The sequence below is a fragment of the Triplophysa dalaica genome, chromosome 8, assembly GCF_015846415.1.
Source record: "Triplophysa dalaica isolate WHDGS20190420 chromosome 8, ASM1584641v1, whole genome shotgun sequence".
NCBI classification, from domain to species: domain Eukaryota; kingdom Metazoa; phylum Chordata; class Actinopteri; order Cypriniformes; family Nemacheilidae; genus Triplophysa; species Triplophysa dalaica.
Window position 1 is genome coordinate 22,987,233 of NC_079549.1, and position 17,583 is coordinate 23,004,815.

A 17,583-nucleotide genomic window follows, 5' to 3' on the forward strand; every position below is an offset into this window, starting at 1 on the left:
ACGGGGACATTCCATAGACTCAAATTGTGATCAAAGCTATAGTCAAATCTAAATTGATATATTTCTTTATTTTGGCAATGAAAATATAAAACATTTAATATATTTTGAAATCGTCTTTGCTTAAACAGACGTCCCCAACAGGAGGTTTGGGGTTTGTCATGTACGAATTTGTCGCCGAAATAGGGTTAAGCAGACGCACATAAAGAGGATGAACCGGCATCGCCGCAGAGGACGGTGATTGGTCGAGCCGTCTGAAACGGAAGTTGATGGCGTGTTGTGGGGATTCCCCGAGGGAAGTTCCCAGCTCATTGTAAAACATGCAGAATGCACATTTGTACGAAATACTTCATTTCCTCCCCTTAAACGCAGACATAAACTTCGCCATGTCCAAACTGCGAGGAAGTTTGTGTGTTTGGTCCGTTTTGGAGTGAAGGTGAGTCCGCGGCGATGCGCGCTATCAAGTGCACTTACTTCATTCACTTCGCTGTCTTCAAATGTTTTACGAGCCGCTTTTGCTTTTGCTTGTTCCGACTTTCTGCTTTTGGACGTTTAATCGTGTTACTTTAGTGGTGGCCTTGGGGATTTTGCGCTTCTTTTATACGTATTTTTAGTACGTAAACTTTGTGCTGTTTATGTTTTCTGTTGAGTTTCTCTTTCTGTCAAACTGAGTTTTGACGCTCGTTATTTTGGTTTAGGGCACAGGGAAGTTGTCACAAGGTCTGTTTCTCGGTAACTATATGGTTTTTAGAGAAAAGTTACACAAATGTGTGTTGTTTGGTGAACTGTTTTGAAACAGCTGCTTATGTTTGTGAACTCTGTGTTTTGAACTTGAATAACATTTTGTTTTTGTTATGGTTTTTGGGGGTAAAGGAAACATGGTTTAACATAGTAAGACATTTAGTTACTTATGTAACCTAATGAGGGTAGATTTTAACAGAATGGTTGACCTGTGTATGTAGGGCAAGGGAAATTTTCATAAACGTCAGGTTGGACAGGTTTGATTAGTGTGTTCCATATACATTTTGTCAATTTATGAATTGTATTTTCTGTGGTTTAAAACAGTGTTAACTTTAACTTGCTTTTTCAAGAATTGATGTCTTTTTATATTTGATATAAAGACTCCCATTGTGAGAGCTTTACTTAGTGTGACGAAATATTGGGTCTTGACTTCTGTTTAATGAACTATATCTTCAATTATTGGGGAATATTAGTAGAAATGTTTTAAGCAAAACTATGTGACTGTACATAAATGTAATGTCACGGATAAACCAACCCAGAGAAAGTTTCGTAACCGACCGATTGTCAGTTTTATAGTCTGGACAAATGTGTTTCTTTGGGATAACATCAAATCTTTCATTAGTGATATAATGTGTGTTTAAAATATATTTTAGTCCTTACGGGATAAGCACTATATGTTATTTCATTCACATTAACAACTATACTTTATCTATTTATATTTAAACTAAGCACAAATGGTAATCAATCCAACCGACTTTTTAAGGGAGTATTTTTTTCTAAAATTTCTTAATACAATTTTATTAACTGCAAATAGTTCCCTGTTTGTAACTGGCACAGTTAATACGCAAAAAAGTATAATATCTAATAGTTTTACACAGTTTAGTTAGAGTTTTAACTGTTTAGTTAAACTGTTTTGCAGTCCAAGAAAATATCAAACGTTTAACTGTCCCTACACAAAAACATCATATGTGACCCTGGACAACAAAACCAGTCTTAAGTAGCACGGGAACATTTTTAGTAATTGCCAAAAATACAGCTTATGGGGAAAATTGACAGATTTTTGACAGGACATTAAGTAAAGATCAAGTTCCATGAAGATGTTTTATAAATTTCCTACCGTAAATGTATAAAATACTTTATATTTGTGAGTGGATGGCCTACAGTGTCCCTGATTATCAACTTCAAAAGTCGATTTTCTCAATATTTTGCGAATATATAACCTCAGATTCCAGCTTTGTGAACAGTTGTTGTTCCGCTAGATAGTGTCCTATCCTAACAAACCTTATATCAATAGAAAGCTTATTTCTTCAGCTTTCATATGAGGTAAAAATCTCAATTTCGAAAAATTGACTGGTTTTGTCGTCCAGGGTCACATAGTGATAGAAGTTGCACTATTGTGGAGATAATAATAATTTTATATTGTCAGATTCTGTTATGAAGGCTAAATGTGCGGTGTTAGACTGGAATTTGTTTTGTAGTAGCCGTGTACTGGGTTTCTGGTGTGTGTATCTCTGACTGTTCCAGTTTTAATCTCGATCCTCAGAGTATTTGTGCCTGCCTGGGACTGGAGCCCGGGACCGGCCCGTTCGGAATGTTACTGAAGGCCCCGGGATGGACAGGAACATCAGTGACCAGCTCAACAAAGCCTTCGATGCGTACCGAAACGCATCTATCGAGAAAGATCTTGCCAAAAAGGAACTTCAGCACAAGGTTCTGTTGGGAAACAATCAGTTCCATTGAAGTTGGTGTGTATGAAAGGGGAACGTCATTAACAGAAATGTGTCGCTTTTGCAGACGGAGCACTATCAGCGGCACACTTTGCAGTTGGAGAGAAAGATAGAAGAACAAGAAAAGATCATTTCGCACCTCAAAGCTCAACTGTGTTTACCTAAAAAACATGCCTCAGGTATAAACAAAGCAATTGTTTTCTTTGTTAGGTATAAGGCGAAGTTTGGTTGATTAGTGTGCCTGTGCTAATGTGTCTCTTCCTGGTCAAACTGTTTTAGGGGAGTTGAAAGTCAGTGAGACCGCGTACAGAAAACAGGAAGCAGAGAGTTCGTCACCTAGCGAACATCCCCCTGACAACCAATCGACTTCCCACAGGACCAATCACTTCCTGGTGCGTCTCCTCATTTCAATAAAAGCGTTCCTGTAGCCCAATAGGTTGCCCAAAGGTTGTAGGCTCGGTTTTCAGGGACATCTACTTTAAAAATGCACTGCGTCTGCCAAATGCATACATGTAAATATAACGCATGTGAATTAAGCGAATCTTCGAAATGAGAGTTTTACACATTTTCTCAGCGGACGTGAGAGCTATTTGTTCATTCGTTGTTTAAATGCACATTTGGTCCTGATGTAATTGTTCCAAAGGGCTTCTCTGACCATGACCCCAGACCTCCCACACGGTATATAGTGTTTTTCATTGTTAGCCGCCTGTATGTGGAAGACATTCCTAATAGCCGAGTTTGCAGCGCTTTGCTAGTTATCCGCAGTTCATTCGAGGGTTAAGTTGTGAGAAATGTGCGAAAAAGACGTTGTTCTCTCTCTTCACAGTTTTATATCATTTTTCATCGCTATCTGTCCATAGTGAGAATGTTTCTCTAATTGAATCTAGTGTGATAATTCTGCTCAATTGTTTTGAACGTGGACATGTTTTGACCCACAGGGGGCACTAGAGCATAAGGCCCGGGCTGAGAGAATTGAGTTCTCTCCTCTGAAAGGAGGTGTCACTTTTTTTAGATGGCTGTTACTCTAAGATATAGAAATAGCAGGTTGAAATGGCATTTTCACTTTCTCCTGAGCTTAATCTCAAGTAGATAATGGCCTCCGCGCTTCATTCGAAAGCTGTAGTGGCCTTAACTGGTGTATGGAAGAGAGAGATTTTGAAGCATGATTAACTCCTTTCATAATAATGATAATGTTGGTAGTGTTAAATGGATCCGCATGAATATTACTGGATAAATAAAGAAAATTAAAGGAAATAAAGGAATTCTGTTTTCTCAAAGCCTGTTATAAGAACATCTAACGTAATAAGAATATGCATTTCAAAGCATGAATAGATATTAGATAAGTATAACTTACAGATCATGTAAGATTTGAAACGCTTCTTTGCATTTACGTTTGCATGTGTTCTTGTATTATTTAAAACAATAGTGTTACATTAATGAACATTTAAACAGAGTACAGTAATGAGACCGTAGTAATGAGACTAAAAAAAATCCCCAAAATGTTTTTTTTTCCTCCACATAATATTTTCTGCTTTTCTCTGCTGAGCTGGTTAATTTTTAATAACTCTTAATGAAATATTTGAATTCTACAAAAGTTAAATTCATACCCATTCATGTGCTGATATACTGCAGTCACTTTAAAAAATGATTTTTAAAATTGCTTTTGTCAATCATTATATCTTTTTTTTCTTGCACAGATGAACGACCCCACAGACCGTCCTGGAATGCTTCCCCATACGATATCAGCTGCTTGTGGGATAAAGAGGTACGAGATTCGTATCACTTTACACGATTAATTATTAAAGACGAATTTTACACTGCGGTCCCACAGGCACACCGATCAAAGTTTACACAGCGCTTTAACAACTCACTGTGAAGTTAGAGTTGGCAAAGCGCTGTTTTTGGATTTGTTATATGTCGACATATAAACAACGGCATATAAATCTAATTTGGAGGCAACACTTCATGAAATACTTGCGGTTATTAGAGATCTGTTTAGTATTCTTAGTTTTTTCTTAGCAAAAGGGGAAGTGCACAATCTGAAATCAGCTCTCGTCAATAACTGTGAAGAGGTCAAATCTTTTCCGTTGTACCAGATGAGCTCGAAAATCAAATCAAAGAGTTAGTTGGGGTGAGGACAGTGTGTTCTTCAGGCACGGATGCAGTGTACATACAATGTACATAAGTTAAATAAAAATCATATGAAAGTGCCTTTCGATAAAAACGTAACCGGATGTTTATTTATTCGTCTGGTTATTTTTTATAAAAGGAAGCATGAGGTTCTGTAATGTGTCTCTCTCTTTATCTCAGCGAGGACATTCTGGGCGCTCTGCAGGAAATTCAGGGGACTTTCCAGAGGATTCAAACTTTATCGAGACGGCAGAAAGATCACCTAAAGAGAATACACAATGGAAGGGAAACCACAAATGGTAACATCTTTTTTTTTAATAAAGCTCATTTGCAAATTTGGACTAATGTCCTTTATTAAATTATAGCTGTTGTACCACCTCACCCAAGCGCTTTTCTTTTGTATTCTAATTAAATTAGGTAAAATAATAGCTGTGGACTTAAAATTACTTTGGAAATGTCACAACAAATTAGTAATTATATAACTAGTAGTGTACGGCAGCACGCGAGTAATTATACATTTCAGTGTTTGTTCCTGTGTGCAATTAAAAGCAGAAAAGCTTGATGCGGAGCCATGGTGTCTCTTTGCTCTTTGCTCCAATGACCTCTGACCTCCGCGCAGCATTAAAATAGACTGAGCAGATGAACATGTTCAATTATCACTTTGATAAATGTTGTTTTTCGAGCGGTACACTGTTACACAATTACGTGTCCTCTGTGAACAGACTTGAGAAACAATACGCCAGTGAGATGTATTTTTGGATGTGGAAACTGCACAGAAAGGACAGCGTGTTTTTGCCCCACACCACAGCCTTGTGCATTTAAATTTGATTAGTCCGACGCTTGTGTTTAGGGTTAAAATTCTAAAACAGTAACAATTGGTTTAACGTTTTTTGAGACAGGCAAAAACTTTATGACTTCATTTCAATACGGGACGTGAAACATATCTAGCGACCTGGTGTCTGATGTATAAACGCTTTGGCATTAAAATGTGCTTTCTCAGTTGTCCATGCAGATATCAGCATTGAACAAATACATTTAGCGTAAATATATGCTCACTGCGCACATTAAGGATGTGTGCACGCAAAGTTTAAACGCAAGACCCAAGGTAATTATTGAGGTTCATCTCTTTTGACTAAAACAAGCAAACAACCACCCGAAACACCTCGGAAAGCTCATAGCAGCGTGCTCGAACACTTTAAACCACATAACAACGCCCTGGCAAACACCTTCGCATTTTCATCCAAAAATATAGAAGCCTGATGTTGTATATTTCTTGATGGTGAGGAACAGATGCTGAGTGCTAATAATCCCATCCCAAACCAGCAATGTGAAGATGAGACATTTCTCTTTAGTTTCCACAACAGTCTTATTCAGGCCTTAAAAGACACGAGGGTTAGAGAAGTTTGGTGTGAACTAGTTCAGACTGACATGCCCATTTTGTTTTGTTTCTCAGACAAAGGTGTGACTTAAATAGCATTTGAGTTAAATTACTTCTCTTACGTAGCTTTAATAAAATTCACGCTCGCTTTCTTTGAATAGAAAATAGTTCTGAAAGTTCTGATATATTGTATATCCGATATACTTTGTGTTGCATCAAGTTTACAGGGTCAGAACAATATGAGGGTGAGTAAATAATGACATTAATGTCCAATATTGGCCAAACTGTTTCTTTATCAAGTGATTCTTCCCTGGAAGTACAAGCAGCAAGGATTGAATACAATTATTCCCCTGAAAACAATATCAAATTTGCTTCCTTTGTAAAATGACGTAGAATGCGTAGCATATCAATTAAGTATCTCTGTAATTGAGTCTGAGCAATTCTCTGATCATTATGATTTCATAGTGTTACGTTATACCGGCTCCACTTGCCGGCTTTGATCAGGATGCCCCGGAGAAGCATTTCGACTTGTGTCAGTGATTTTAATTGGCTGGCGCAGTTGTTATGTTAGAGCAGTTCTCACTGCATTGTTTGGTGCTAAAATTGACAGAGTTGCTCATTAATAGTCAGCGTTGCATGGTGTGCATATCACTGCTCCGCTTCTATGCATTTGCATACTAATGTCCTTAAATCTATATGAGTATAAGGGAGAAGTTTAAAATCTGATTGCTTATCTGTTTCTGATCATGTGAATTGTCTCCATCGGATATATGAATGTATTACACGGATTCTCTCCCGAGGTTAATTACATGTTGATATCCAGTCTTCAATCTATGAATTGTTTGTAAGGATAAAGGAAAGGATCACCAATCACAAGTGTAACGTCAGAGACGTGTAAGCTGAAGAGTAGTTTTGATGTGTTGGATTGGATTCTTTAGAAGTGCTCCAAAACTTTTGTAATTGTGAGTTTCTACCACACCTTTTCAAACTTTTGATCAGAAGAAAGTTATTTTCAGGTTTGTGGTGGTGAGAGAGGTTGGGTCAAAGGTCAGTGAGTGTAAAGGTGTCATCGAAACTCTTCTCTTTTTCGTACTGCTTTTAGACTTCTGTGTAAAAGTCCTCGTCATGGAAATGGGAAGCAACACCTTTCAGTTCGCAACATTGTGGCAGGTTCATAAAACTATCCATTCTGAAAAAAGTGATGTTGACTTTTTCAATGCATTTTTGTAGGCTTATTGTGTATGATTCAATGGTGCATGTTACCCCAAAAGCAAAATACTTTTTTACTTGTTAAAGGTACTTGTTCGTAGGATAGTTCACCTAAAAATATGAATACAGGTTTGGAATAACATGCGAGTGAATGGGTAAATGATGAAAATGATGAAAATATCCCTTCAGTGTGTTAATTCTTTCATCTATGTTTATGTAATAACAGCGTTTATTAAAATAAATGGTCTCTTCACAGAGATGCTTGGAGTTCTGTTTTCATAGTACTCAAGCTGTTTTCCTTTTCAAAGATTAGAGAAAGCGGATTTGTCATGACCCTTGTAAAATACCAGACGTCACTGATCCTGCACAAATATGCAAACTGCTTTCAAATGTTCTTTTCCCATCTGTCTCCAGAGCAGTTTTCCATGCCCATACAGTGCACCGATGTCACTGGCGAACAGGCCGAGGTGTCCTTCTCCCCAGCACTGAGACCGGAGGCTAGCAGCGTCTCTGCGCCCCTCGCGTCACGCGGTGCTGATCCAGACGATGTCAGTTTTGATACTCTACGAGAACTGAGTGTCAAGTTCCCTCCGAACAACACAGAGTATGATTTTCTGAACAGTACGCCAGATAAACGGATAGAGCTGCCCGTGCTCGGGCCAGGCCTGGAAAGCCACATACACCCTTTGAGGGAGGAGTCTTATGCGTCATATCCCGTCCACTCTTCGCCCACTCACACGTCTGCATCTTCAGTGTCGCTGGAAAATGTACGAGGACCCCAACAGGTAAGAGGGAAGTTCACACGCACGTTCCAAAATGAACACTTGCGAGTTCATATGCGAGTTAAATTACGTTTGGCGAGGAATGGTCACATAATAAAAAGTGAGTACAAACATTGAGGAAATGGCTCAATTATTTATTTATCGACTTGTCAAATTAATTTCCAGTGTTGTAAGAACTAAAACTGGCATTGTGGATTCTTTTTTTCTCTGTGAGCTTATCACAGTGCATTCTGGGATAGTTTTCTCTGAGAAAGACACCTTGACGTTTGGGCAAGGGGTATTTTTATTTAATTTTGTTAAACTGTTGAGTAGTCAGCTAACTAGGTTTTCTAACAGAGCTTTGTGTTGGCATCAAACATTAAGTGATGTTTATCACCTCTTTATGTACTTTTCTGTATTGAACACTGCATAGGCAGAAGCCCTAAAAAAAAACAAATTTATTATTTTTACATGTTTTTAGGCAGCATTGTATGACTCATTCACAGAAAAGATGACCCCATAATGCATTGCGGGATATCTATAGTGTATTTTACTAATTTTGTGTGTGTTGTGCAGTGTTTTGCTCTAATGTTGGGTTGTTTTAACCATCTTTGAGTTAAATATGGACGAACTCAATCATTGTTTCAAAAGATATTGAGTTATTTTAACCCATAATGGGTCAAATGTGGCCACTTCTTGTTTATGTTAAACCTATGGATGGATTGAAACAGTCCAGCATTCTTTACAATTATTGTTTTTTAACAAAGCGTTAATTGTAAATACAGATAAAGGTACCAAGCTACATGCGTGAATATAAAATGATCACACAAACAGTCGTCTTCTTACAGTTAAATCGACACGGGCTCAATGTTATATTGCAATATAAATATTCACAAGTTGAGAAATTGCAAATGAAATCTGATAAAAAGATCCCTATTGTTTTTACCTGTACATATGGAGAAGTGAGAAACTCGCACCTATTATATAAGCTTCACATCTGCAATGGATTCAGCGTAAATCCATTTAAGATGTCAATTAGGATGTGCTAAGACCACAGAGAGCTGTGAATCACATATCACAGAGACTTCTGTGTTGTCGTACTATTACATTGGCTTCTGTGCTGTTCTTTTGCTTGTTTCTAGTTTTAAGCGTGGAGATACTTACACTGTCTTTTAAGAACCTGAAGTTGTATTGTTGGCAAACAGACATTATAAATGGAACGGCTGTTACTAAGTGTATATCCGCAAAGACTTTTTGAATATCACAGTGCTACAAATGGGAAGATAGCTGACAAGCTGTTTTGGTTATCATGCGGCCTAATTCAGTTTAAGAAATACGATGTCAAAGGACAAGTTTAGGAAACAAGGCTTTGCCTGGTGTCAGCAGACATATTTTATTATGATTGAATGAATATTAATCAGAAGTGTCATATGCATCTTGTTCTTACGATTGCCTTTGATCATTACCTACAGTAATAATGAAGTTTCTTTGAGTCTTGCTAGACATGTGAAGCCATTTAGTAAAGGGTTTAGAAATACTGAATGAAAGAAATCGTTCAACCAAACACGAAAATTCTCGAATCATTTATTCAACATCATGCCATCTTCTGCAGAACGCTAAATAAGACATTTTGAAGAATGTTGGTTACCAAACAACATTGGCCCCCATTGACTTTACCACAGAGACATTTCTCAAAATATCTTCTTTTGCGTCTACAGAGGAATAAATGTAGTCAATATTTCTATATTTGGGTTCACTATCCCTTTAAGCATTTGTCTTTCAATTGCACCTTTTTTTTAAAGGGATAGTTCAGCGACAAATTATATAATTATTTACTCACTCTAGGTTATTCCAAACCTCAGCGCCTGAACACAAAGGCAGACATTTGGACGAATGTTTGTAACGTCTTGGTTACGTATGTAACCTCAGTTCCCTGATGGAGGGAACGAGACGTTGTGTCGAGAACGACAGATGGGGTTCGCCCTTGAGAACCAATCAACTCTGACTACTATAGAAAAGGCCAATGAAATTTGGCGAATGCAATTTGCATGCCGGGCTCCGCCCCCGGAAATCCGGTATAAAAGGAGGCCGGCGTGCAGCATTCACTTACCTTTGTTCTGAAGAGCCTGAGACCTCTCAAACTGCAGCAGAATACGATACGTGTTCGTGGCATAAGGGACACAACGTCTCGTTCCCTCCATCAGGGAACTGAGGTTACATACGTAACCAAGACGTTCCCTTTCTGTCGGTCTCTCGACGTTGTGTCGAGAACGACAGATGGGGTTGCCTATGGAAAACGCCACAACGCTGTATCGCGTCACAATCTCTAGCGAAGCGACGGTAACAAGCCTGGGCGTGTCATCTCGAAGCTTTCGTGAGACTGTAACCTTCCAGTGTGGTGGTCGGGGGGTTCCAGAGCTTTCTTGGAGAAAGATGGGTACAGCCCTGACCGGTAACTTTCACGGACGGGGCCTTAGCTCTCTATAGGCGAGAGGCCGTCCAGATCAGTTTACACCGGGTAAGCGCGACTCTTAATCAGGGAAGCGCTACAGAGGCCACCTCCTACCCGTGGGGAGGAATATGGTGGATATAGGTATGGTCTCGTCCTTGGAGGAGAACGCATGGAACGTGCGGACTGAGTAGTTAACCGCGAGGTGGAGGCCCACCTGGGGAAGCTCATGGGTTACCAGGAGTGGGAACCATTCTCATGAGGATACATCAGACGGAACAGCCCACGGAGGGGGTGTTACAGACGTCCGGTAGCACTAGGTCCGGTTAGAGCTATCTGTGATAGCTCACATGGTATCCCGGCCTAAGGGGGAAGGCTGCTATGCCCAGCCAGCCCCCAGGGGGTGCTTGTTTGGTGATGGATGGAATGCCTATTCTTAACCAGTGTCTGGGTAAGAAGGGAGGCTGGTGAGGTACCAGTTTCTTAGCGATGTGTTCGGGTAAGAAGAAAAGGTAAATAGCACACTGACCCAACCTGTTAGAGGGTGGAAAGGTGCTTTCGCAGGCATACGCCCCCCCGGATGCCAGTCCTACATGTCGCCACGCAGGACGTGGGCTGACACCGGGTTTACGCGAAGGTTGTTAACCCTTGCGAAGGTGTTTGGGCATAGCCCAACCCGCAGCTCTACAGATGTCTGCTAGAGAGGCGCTTCTACCAGTGTCCAGGAGGTGGCTAAACTCCGTGTGGAGTGAGCCCTCACTGCCAATGGGCATGGGAGATTCTGAGATCGGAATGCCGTCGTAACGCCGTCCACGACCCAGTGCGCCAGCCTCTGTTTGGAGACAGCCTTCCCCTTCTGCTGTCCTCCAACAGACACGGAGCTGGTCAGAGCTTCAGAGCTCTGCGTGCGGTCCAGTACGTACTGGACACAACACTAGTCGGGTTGGGTCTTCCTCCCCTATGGGGAGCGCCTGCAAGTTCACCACTTGGCCCCGGAGGGAGTAGTGGGAACTTCTTGGGCACGCATCCGGGCCTGGGTCTCAAGATAACGTGAGAGTTTCCAGGGCCGAGTTTAAGGCAATCCAGGGACACGGAGGATGCTCGGTGGTCCCCTACCCTCTTGAAGGAAGTGAGCGCCGTCAGGAGGGCCGTCTTACTCTATGAGGAAGATCGGAACCTCCGAGGGGCTCTTTGGGGGGCCCTGAGGCCCCCCAGGACCACTTAGGGTCCCAAGAGGGTATGGAGCGGAGATGAGGCGGATTCCGCCCTCTCGCTGCTTAGGAACCTGGTGACCAGGTCGTGTTGCCCTAGAAACTTTCCACCGACTGAGTCGTGATGAGTGGCAATAGCGACTACATACACTTTCAGTGTGGAAGGGAGATGTTAGTCTCCAGTCTCGTGAGAAGGGGAACACAATCCTGATCAAGCACCTCAGTGGGTCTTTCTCGTTGAGAAAGACACCAGGACGAGAAGAGGCACCGTCTAGAGGCGTGTAACCGCCTAGTAGATGGGGCCCTAGCCTGGGTGATGGTCTCAGCCGTATAGGGGGAGTAGCCATCTTAGGATCTTCTCGTCCCGTCTAGAGACCAGACATGGGTGTTCCAGAGGTCTGATCTGGGATGCCAGAACGTGTCCTTCCCCTGAGAGAGCAGGTCCTCTGTCAGGGGAATGGTTCAGGGGGAGTCGCTGTCCAGAGCATCGGCTCTGAGGCCAAGTGCGGTTAGACCGGTGTGGTGTAACCAATAACACTTGGTGCTCCTGCTCCCTGACCTTGCACAGAGTCTGTACAAGAAGGCTCCTGGGGGGGGGGAAGGTGTGCTTCCGCCCATCCCGCGGCCAGCTGTGCGCAAGGATATCCGTGCCGAGGGCAGGGACTATCAAGCGGGCAAATGGTGGTGTTACGGGAGGTGAACAGGTTTTACCTGGGCCTACCCGAACAGCCTCCAAATGAGCTGGACTGCACGGGGGTGGAGTCGCCACTATCCACGAGGCATAAACTGGCGAGAAAGCACGTCGGCTGTCTAGTTCAGTTTGCCCGGGGTGTGTGGCCTGCAGGGAACGAGTCACCTGTTGACTCCACCGGAGGAGGCGTCGAGCAAGTTGTGTTTAGCTGCTGTGTGCGAACGCCACCCTGACGATCTGTATTCGCTACAGCTATAGTGCTGTCCTCGGAACAGCACGTGCATGTCTCGCACGAGAGGCCGTAGCCTGCTCAGTGCAAGTAGCATAGCCCACAACTCTTGGCAATTGATATGCCAGCGCAGGCGGGGGTTCGTCCAACACCCCACCTGCGTGCCCGTTGCACACTACACCGCACCCCTGCAGGGAGACTTCAGTCGTCACCACGACCTGCCTCATAACCTGCTCAGAGGGACCTGAGTCCGTCGAAAAAGTCATAAAGACTAGGGGTTATGGTGCGTCGGCAGCAGGGCGGCATCACCATGCGCCTGCTGCCGGTGTGCCACGCTCTCCTCGGAACTCGACTCTGAAACCAGTGTTGGAGCGGTGTCATGTGCATCAACTCGAGGGGTATTAACCCGCGAGGACGCCATGTGTCCCAGGAGCCTCTGAATTGTTTCAGGGGGACCGCTGTCTGCCTAAAATGTTCATTTCAGACAGTTCAACACTGGTTGGGCACAACTGCGGACAGGTGTGCCGACATGGTGACAGAGTTGAGTTCCATACCGAGAAAGAGGATGCTCTGCACTGGGGAGAGCTTGCCCCTCTCTTGGTTGACCTGGAGTCCCAATCGACCTAGGTGCCGGAGCACCAGGTCCCTTTGTGTACATAACAGATCTCGCGAGTGTGCCAAGATAGGCCAGTCGCTGAGATAGTTTAGTACCCGCTCGCCATCCTCCTCTCAGGGAGAAAGGGCGGTCAGGGACAGACCGAAAGGGAGGACTCTGTACTGATATGCCCGCCTCTCGCACGCGAACCGTGGGAACGGCCGGTGTCGAGGAGGATCGAGACATGAAAGTAAGCGTCCTTCAGGTCGATTGCCACGAACCAATCCTGACACCTCATAGATGTCAGGACGCGCCTCTGTGTGAGCACCCTGAATGGCAGCTTGTGAAGGTGCTCTGTTCAGGGTACGCAGCCTTTGGGGGCAACCCGCCGTCTTTCTTGGGAACGATGAAGTGCGGGTGGTGACCCACTGAACATCTTGGTTTTGAGGGACGAACTCGATGCCTGTTTTGCCAGAAGGGTGGTGACCTCTACCCGAAGTACGGATGCGTCCCTGCCTCTGACAGAGGGAGAGATGATGCCCCGAAACTTGGGTGAGTCTCTGGCGAACTGGATCGAGTAACCAAGACGGACCACCCTCATTAGCCAGCGAGACAGTGTGGGCAGCTCTCGAGCTCCCAGGGACTGTGACAGGGTGACCAAGGGGACGGTCTGCTTCATCATTCCCACGGGGGGTGGTTCGTCGGCTGGCGGAGCTAACCATGTCGTGGGGAGTCCCCGGAGGGAAGGTTTGCTCCGCCTACTTACCTGCCTGGCGGGACAACGGCACGCACTGTCGGTTTGAGAGTGGTGACGGCTGTCGTATGTGTACGACCTCACGCCTCGCCAGGGTGTGAGGTCGGTTCGCCGAGCACAGTCCAGTGGAGTGTGCGATCGGCTGCAAGTAAACCCGGGGAGAACAGAAAACTCAGTGAGTAAGTGAGCGCCAAGCCCTAACAAGGGCCCGGCTTTGGTGACGAGGCAGGAGTCGTCCCGTACCGACCGATCAGAGCCGTGGCTGTGAAGGTTCGGGCCCGATGTTGTTCTCCCAGGGGTCTTCCCGTCAGTGTCCCTTCTCGCGAGGAGGTTGCTGACGGGGTGGAGGTTTCCCCCTCGACCTCTGCTTCCGGGGTGCCGCCTGTGGGGGCACAGGAACCGGAGCCGATGTCGAAAGGGTCCTGGGTTGCAGGGAAGCAGACGTCACGTGAGATCTCGGAGGCCTGTAGGCGGCCGAGTCGCGGCGTGAAAAAAATGTGGTTAATTGCCACTGTCTGCTTCGCCGTCAAAAAACTGCTGAGCGCAGTCCTCGACGGTGTTACCAACAACCCACCCTGCGAGATGAGTGCATCAAGAAAGCGGACTTCCTTGCTGTCACTCTTCTGCACAAGGTATAGCCGGGGGTGTCTCTCCTGGACCACTACCGTGGACATCGTCCGACCCAGGGCCCGTGCCTCCGCCTTAGTCGCCCGTAGAGCGCTGTCAGCGGTGGCACGGAGATTCTGCATTATACCCGGGTCGGCCTTACCCTCGTGGAGCCCTCTCAACGCCCTGGCCTGGCGGACCTGCAGGATGGCCAAGGCATAGAGAGAGGAGGCAGCCTGGCCCGCAACATCGCAAGCTTTCGACACCAGTGATGCCGAAGTCTTACGTGCTTTGGACGGTAGGAGTGGTCGATCCCCCCCCAGGCGGTAGCCGTCCGCGGCACAGGTGCACCGCGGGCGGACGTTCCACCCGGGGGATCTCGACGCAGTCCTTGGCTGCCTCACCATCGAGGGAAGTAAGGGAGCCAGAGCTGGTTTCACTGGAACGGTCCGTGAGTGGAGCGTTCCAAGTTTTACACAGCTCCTCATGCACCTCCGGGAAAAACATGGCACCCGGGGTGGGCGCGGTTTGCACCGCGCACCGACCTCGGGAACCACGTATCCCCGGGTTAGCACGAATGACATCACTTCTGCTTCCTCCTGAACTCGACCGCTGGGGGTGGAGTTTGGATTCGGCAGAGTCGGATGCCAGTCTCCCTCCGATGCTGCGAGCGACATCTCATCTACGTCACACATCGTTTCCGAGTGTGTGCGTGAGGATCCGGACGGTATGCCACCGCCGGTTGGGGAACGTTCAGAAGAGCGAATCGGGGTGCGATCGGCCCGTGAGCACTTGGCTGGCGGGTTTACGTTCACAGAGTTCCCCATATCACTAACGCTGCTAACGTGGGTGGTCATCGGGGCCGTAGCCACAGATGTCACAGCCCGGGTAGCAGACGAAATGGTGGCTGGTTCCCGTAGGAAGACAGCCACCCGTGACCGCAACTTCTGAATGACAATCTGCCCGCAGTGCAGGCAGATGTGTCAACGAACGCTGCTTCAGTGTGCTGGACGCCCAGACACCTAATGCAGCGATCGTGTCCATCCCCCTCCTCGATGAGGGTGCCGCACCCAAGAGAACAGCGGGACATGCCGCGCTGGAGAATGCTCAGTCAGTCCTGAAAAGGACTTTTAGAAAAAATCTCTAACACCTCCGGAACCGCCGAGACGCCCAGGGGAAGGTCGCTGCAGGAAGGGACGATCCGCTGTAACACGTCGTAGCACCAGCGTGTAGTTGTAAAGGATTGAATCCTGAGTTGTACTCATGAGCGATGGCTCTGAAGAACAAAAGGTAAGTGAATGCTGCACGCCGGCCTCCTTTTATACCGGATTTCCGGGGGCGGAGCCCGGCATGCAAATTGCATTCGCCAAATTTCATTGGCCTTTTCTATAGTAGTCAGAGTTGATTGGTTCTCAAGGGCGAACCCCATCTGTCGTTCTCGACACAACGTCGAGAGACCGACAGAAAGGGAACCAGACATATCTCATCCCCCATTGAATCCCATGGTATTTTTTTATATTATATATACTCTAGCAGTAAATGGGTGTTGGTTACTGACATTCTACCAAATATCTGCCATTGCCGTGTTCAATAAAACAAAGAAACGTATACAGGTTTGAAACAACCTGAGGGTGAGTAAATTATGACAGATTTTCTTTTTTTGGGTGAACTATCCCTTTTAAACCTTGGACCTATTTGCAACTGCCACCATATATCTCCTGGCTTTTATTTGCCCAACATTCTCTCATGCCAGCTAAACAAATGGATAATTGTCACAGATTCTGCCCTCCCTTTTCTAATGTTCTTTGTCTCCGTTCAGCCTTTTTGGACTCCAGACCTCCAGGACACGTCGGGCCAGGCGTCGGGGACAGACGCTCAGCAGATGAACAGCCGAGAGAAGTGTGCCTTTTGCATGGATGATGTCCCCCCGAATCACATGTATAGCCACCTCAATTCACACTTCAAGAACAAAGCTGGCGATTGACCCGTGCGGGCGAGGGGCCGCCAGCAGGACTGCAAGAGCCTTTATTCTTGGCGTTTGTCGAGTAGCGCACTATCCGTCCGAACATATTTTCTCACGTACTTTAGTGACACGACGGAGAGCGAAGGCCTTACACAGTCTTTTATTTAATTAGGAGGACTTGAAACATGCAGCCTTTCCGATGACTGTCAGTTTACTACAATAAACACGTGCTTCCTTTAAAGTCATTTAATATGATGTGGCAATGGAAAAGACATGCGCATCGCAGAGAATCCCTTCTTGTACTCATCTCATGGTTTGCAAGCACTCTTTGTGTGAGTTCACTTCAGCAGTCTTTTATCGGAGTATTCGATGTCTGACCATTTTACCTTTATACCACAGCCTGCGTTTAAATAATACTTCCCTAACTAAGGAATACTCACCTCTTATATTTGCTCTTCATGTCTTAAATTAAAAACAAAACATAAACTTATAGAGTATTGTCATGTTCTTACTGATGTCATGTGTTTAAAGAAGAATAACTCTCTGCCTATTTGTTTATTGAGTGTACTTGGCCGTCTGTTGTTACCTCCCCTTTTGTCAATTTACTTGAATTCACAGGACCTGGTCAGACGTTTTTTTTTTGAGTAGACCATACCCCCATCACAGAGAGCCTGGGACAACGCCTCTTGTCCATTTAGGTCACATCCAAAATCTCTTTTGTGGAAAGTAAGTGTCTGTTGCATCACCTCACATTTTATTGTGTATATATTAGCATATGTTTTAAAAGCGTGTTTGTACATGTCACCATTGCATCCGCCATTAAAATATAACTAATTTGTTAATATATGCATCCCTGTTGTGATTTAGATTGTTGTTAGGCGAATATACCCAGCGCTCATGCGGCACGTACAGTTTTTCAACACGGTTGTAAGTACAGTGGTCACTGGATTATTTTCTATTGAAATGTTGTGGAAGTAATAACTCTTAATTGCTTTAATTTGATAACTTAATTTTAATTCGTACCACCTGCATGAAAGATCTGTTCAGAACGAGAATTAATTATTACAACGATAAACACCATCTGGTCTAAGAGAGCACTTATGCACAGGTATTACAAGCTCACTTTATAATTACACGCACAA

At 44.8% G+C, this 17,583-nt stretch overlaps 1 protein-coding gene across 2 annotated transcripts; it reads left to right on the plus strand.

Moving 5' to 3' along the window:
- The first annotated feature begins 275 nt into the window (after positions 1-275).
- Positions 276-17,283, plus strand: tank (TRAF family member-associated NFKB activator). 2 transcript variants are annotated; one of them, XM_056754659.1, is made up of 8 exons: positions 276-433; positions 2,282-2,448; positions 2,533-2,644; positions 2,745-2,857; positions 4,163-4,230; positions 4,776-4,894; positions 7,597-7,967; positions 16,298-17,283. In XM_056754659.1, exons 2-8 carry the CDS (start codon positions 2,350-2,352, stop codon positions 16,460-16,462), a joined length of 1,047 nt encoding a protein of 348 aa, XP_056610637.1. In that variant the 5' UTR covers positions 276-433; positions 2,282-2,349; the 3' UTR covers positions 16,463-17,283. The 2 variants fall into 2 exon arrangements, with proteins under 2 accessions (XP_056610637.1, XP_056610638.1); XM_056754660.1 differs by lacking the exon at positions 276-433 and adding an exon at positions 562-717.
- The last annotated feature ends 300 nt before the right edge of the window (positions 17,284-17,583 follow it).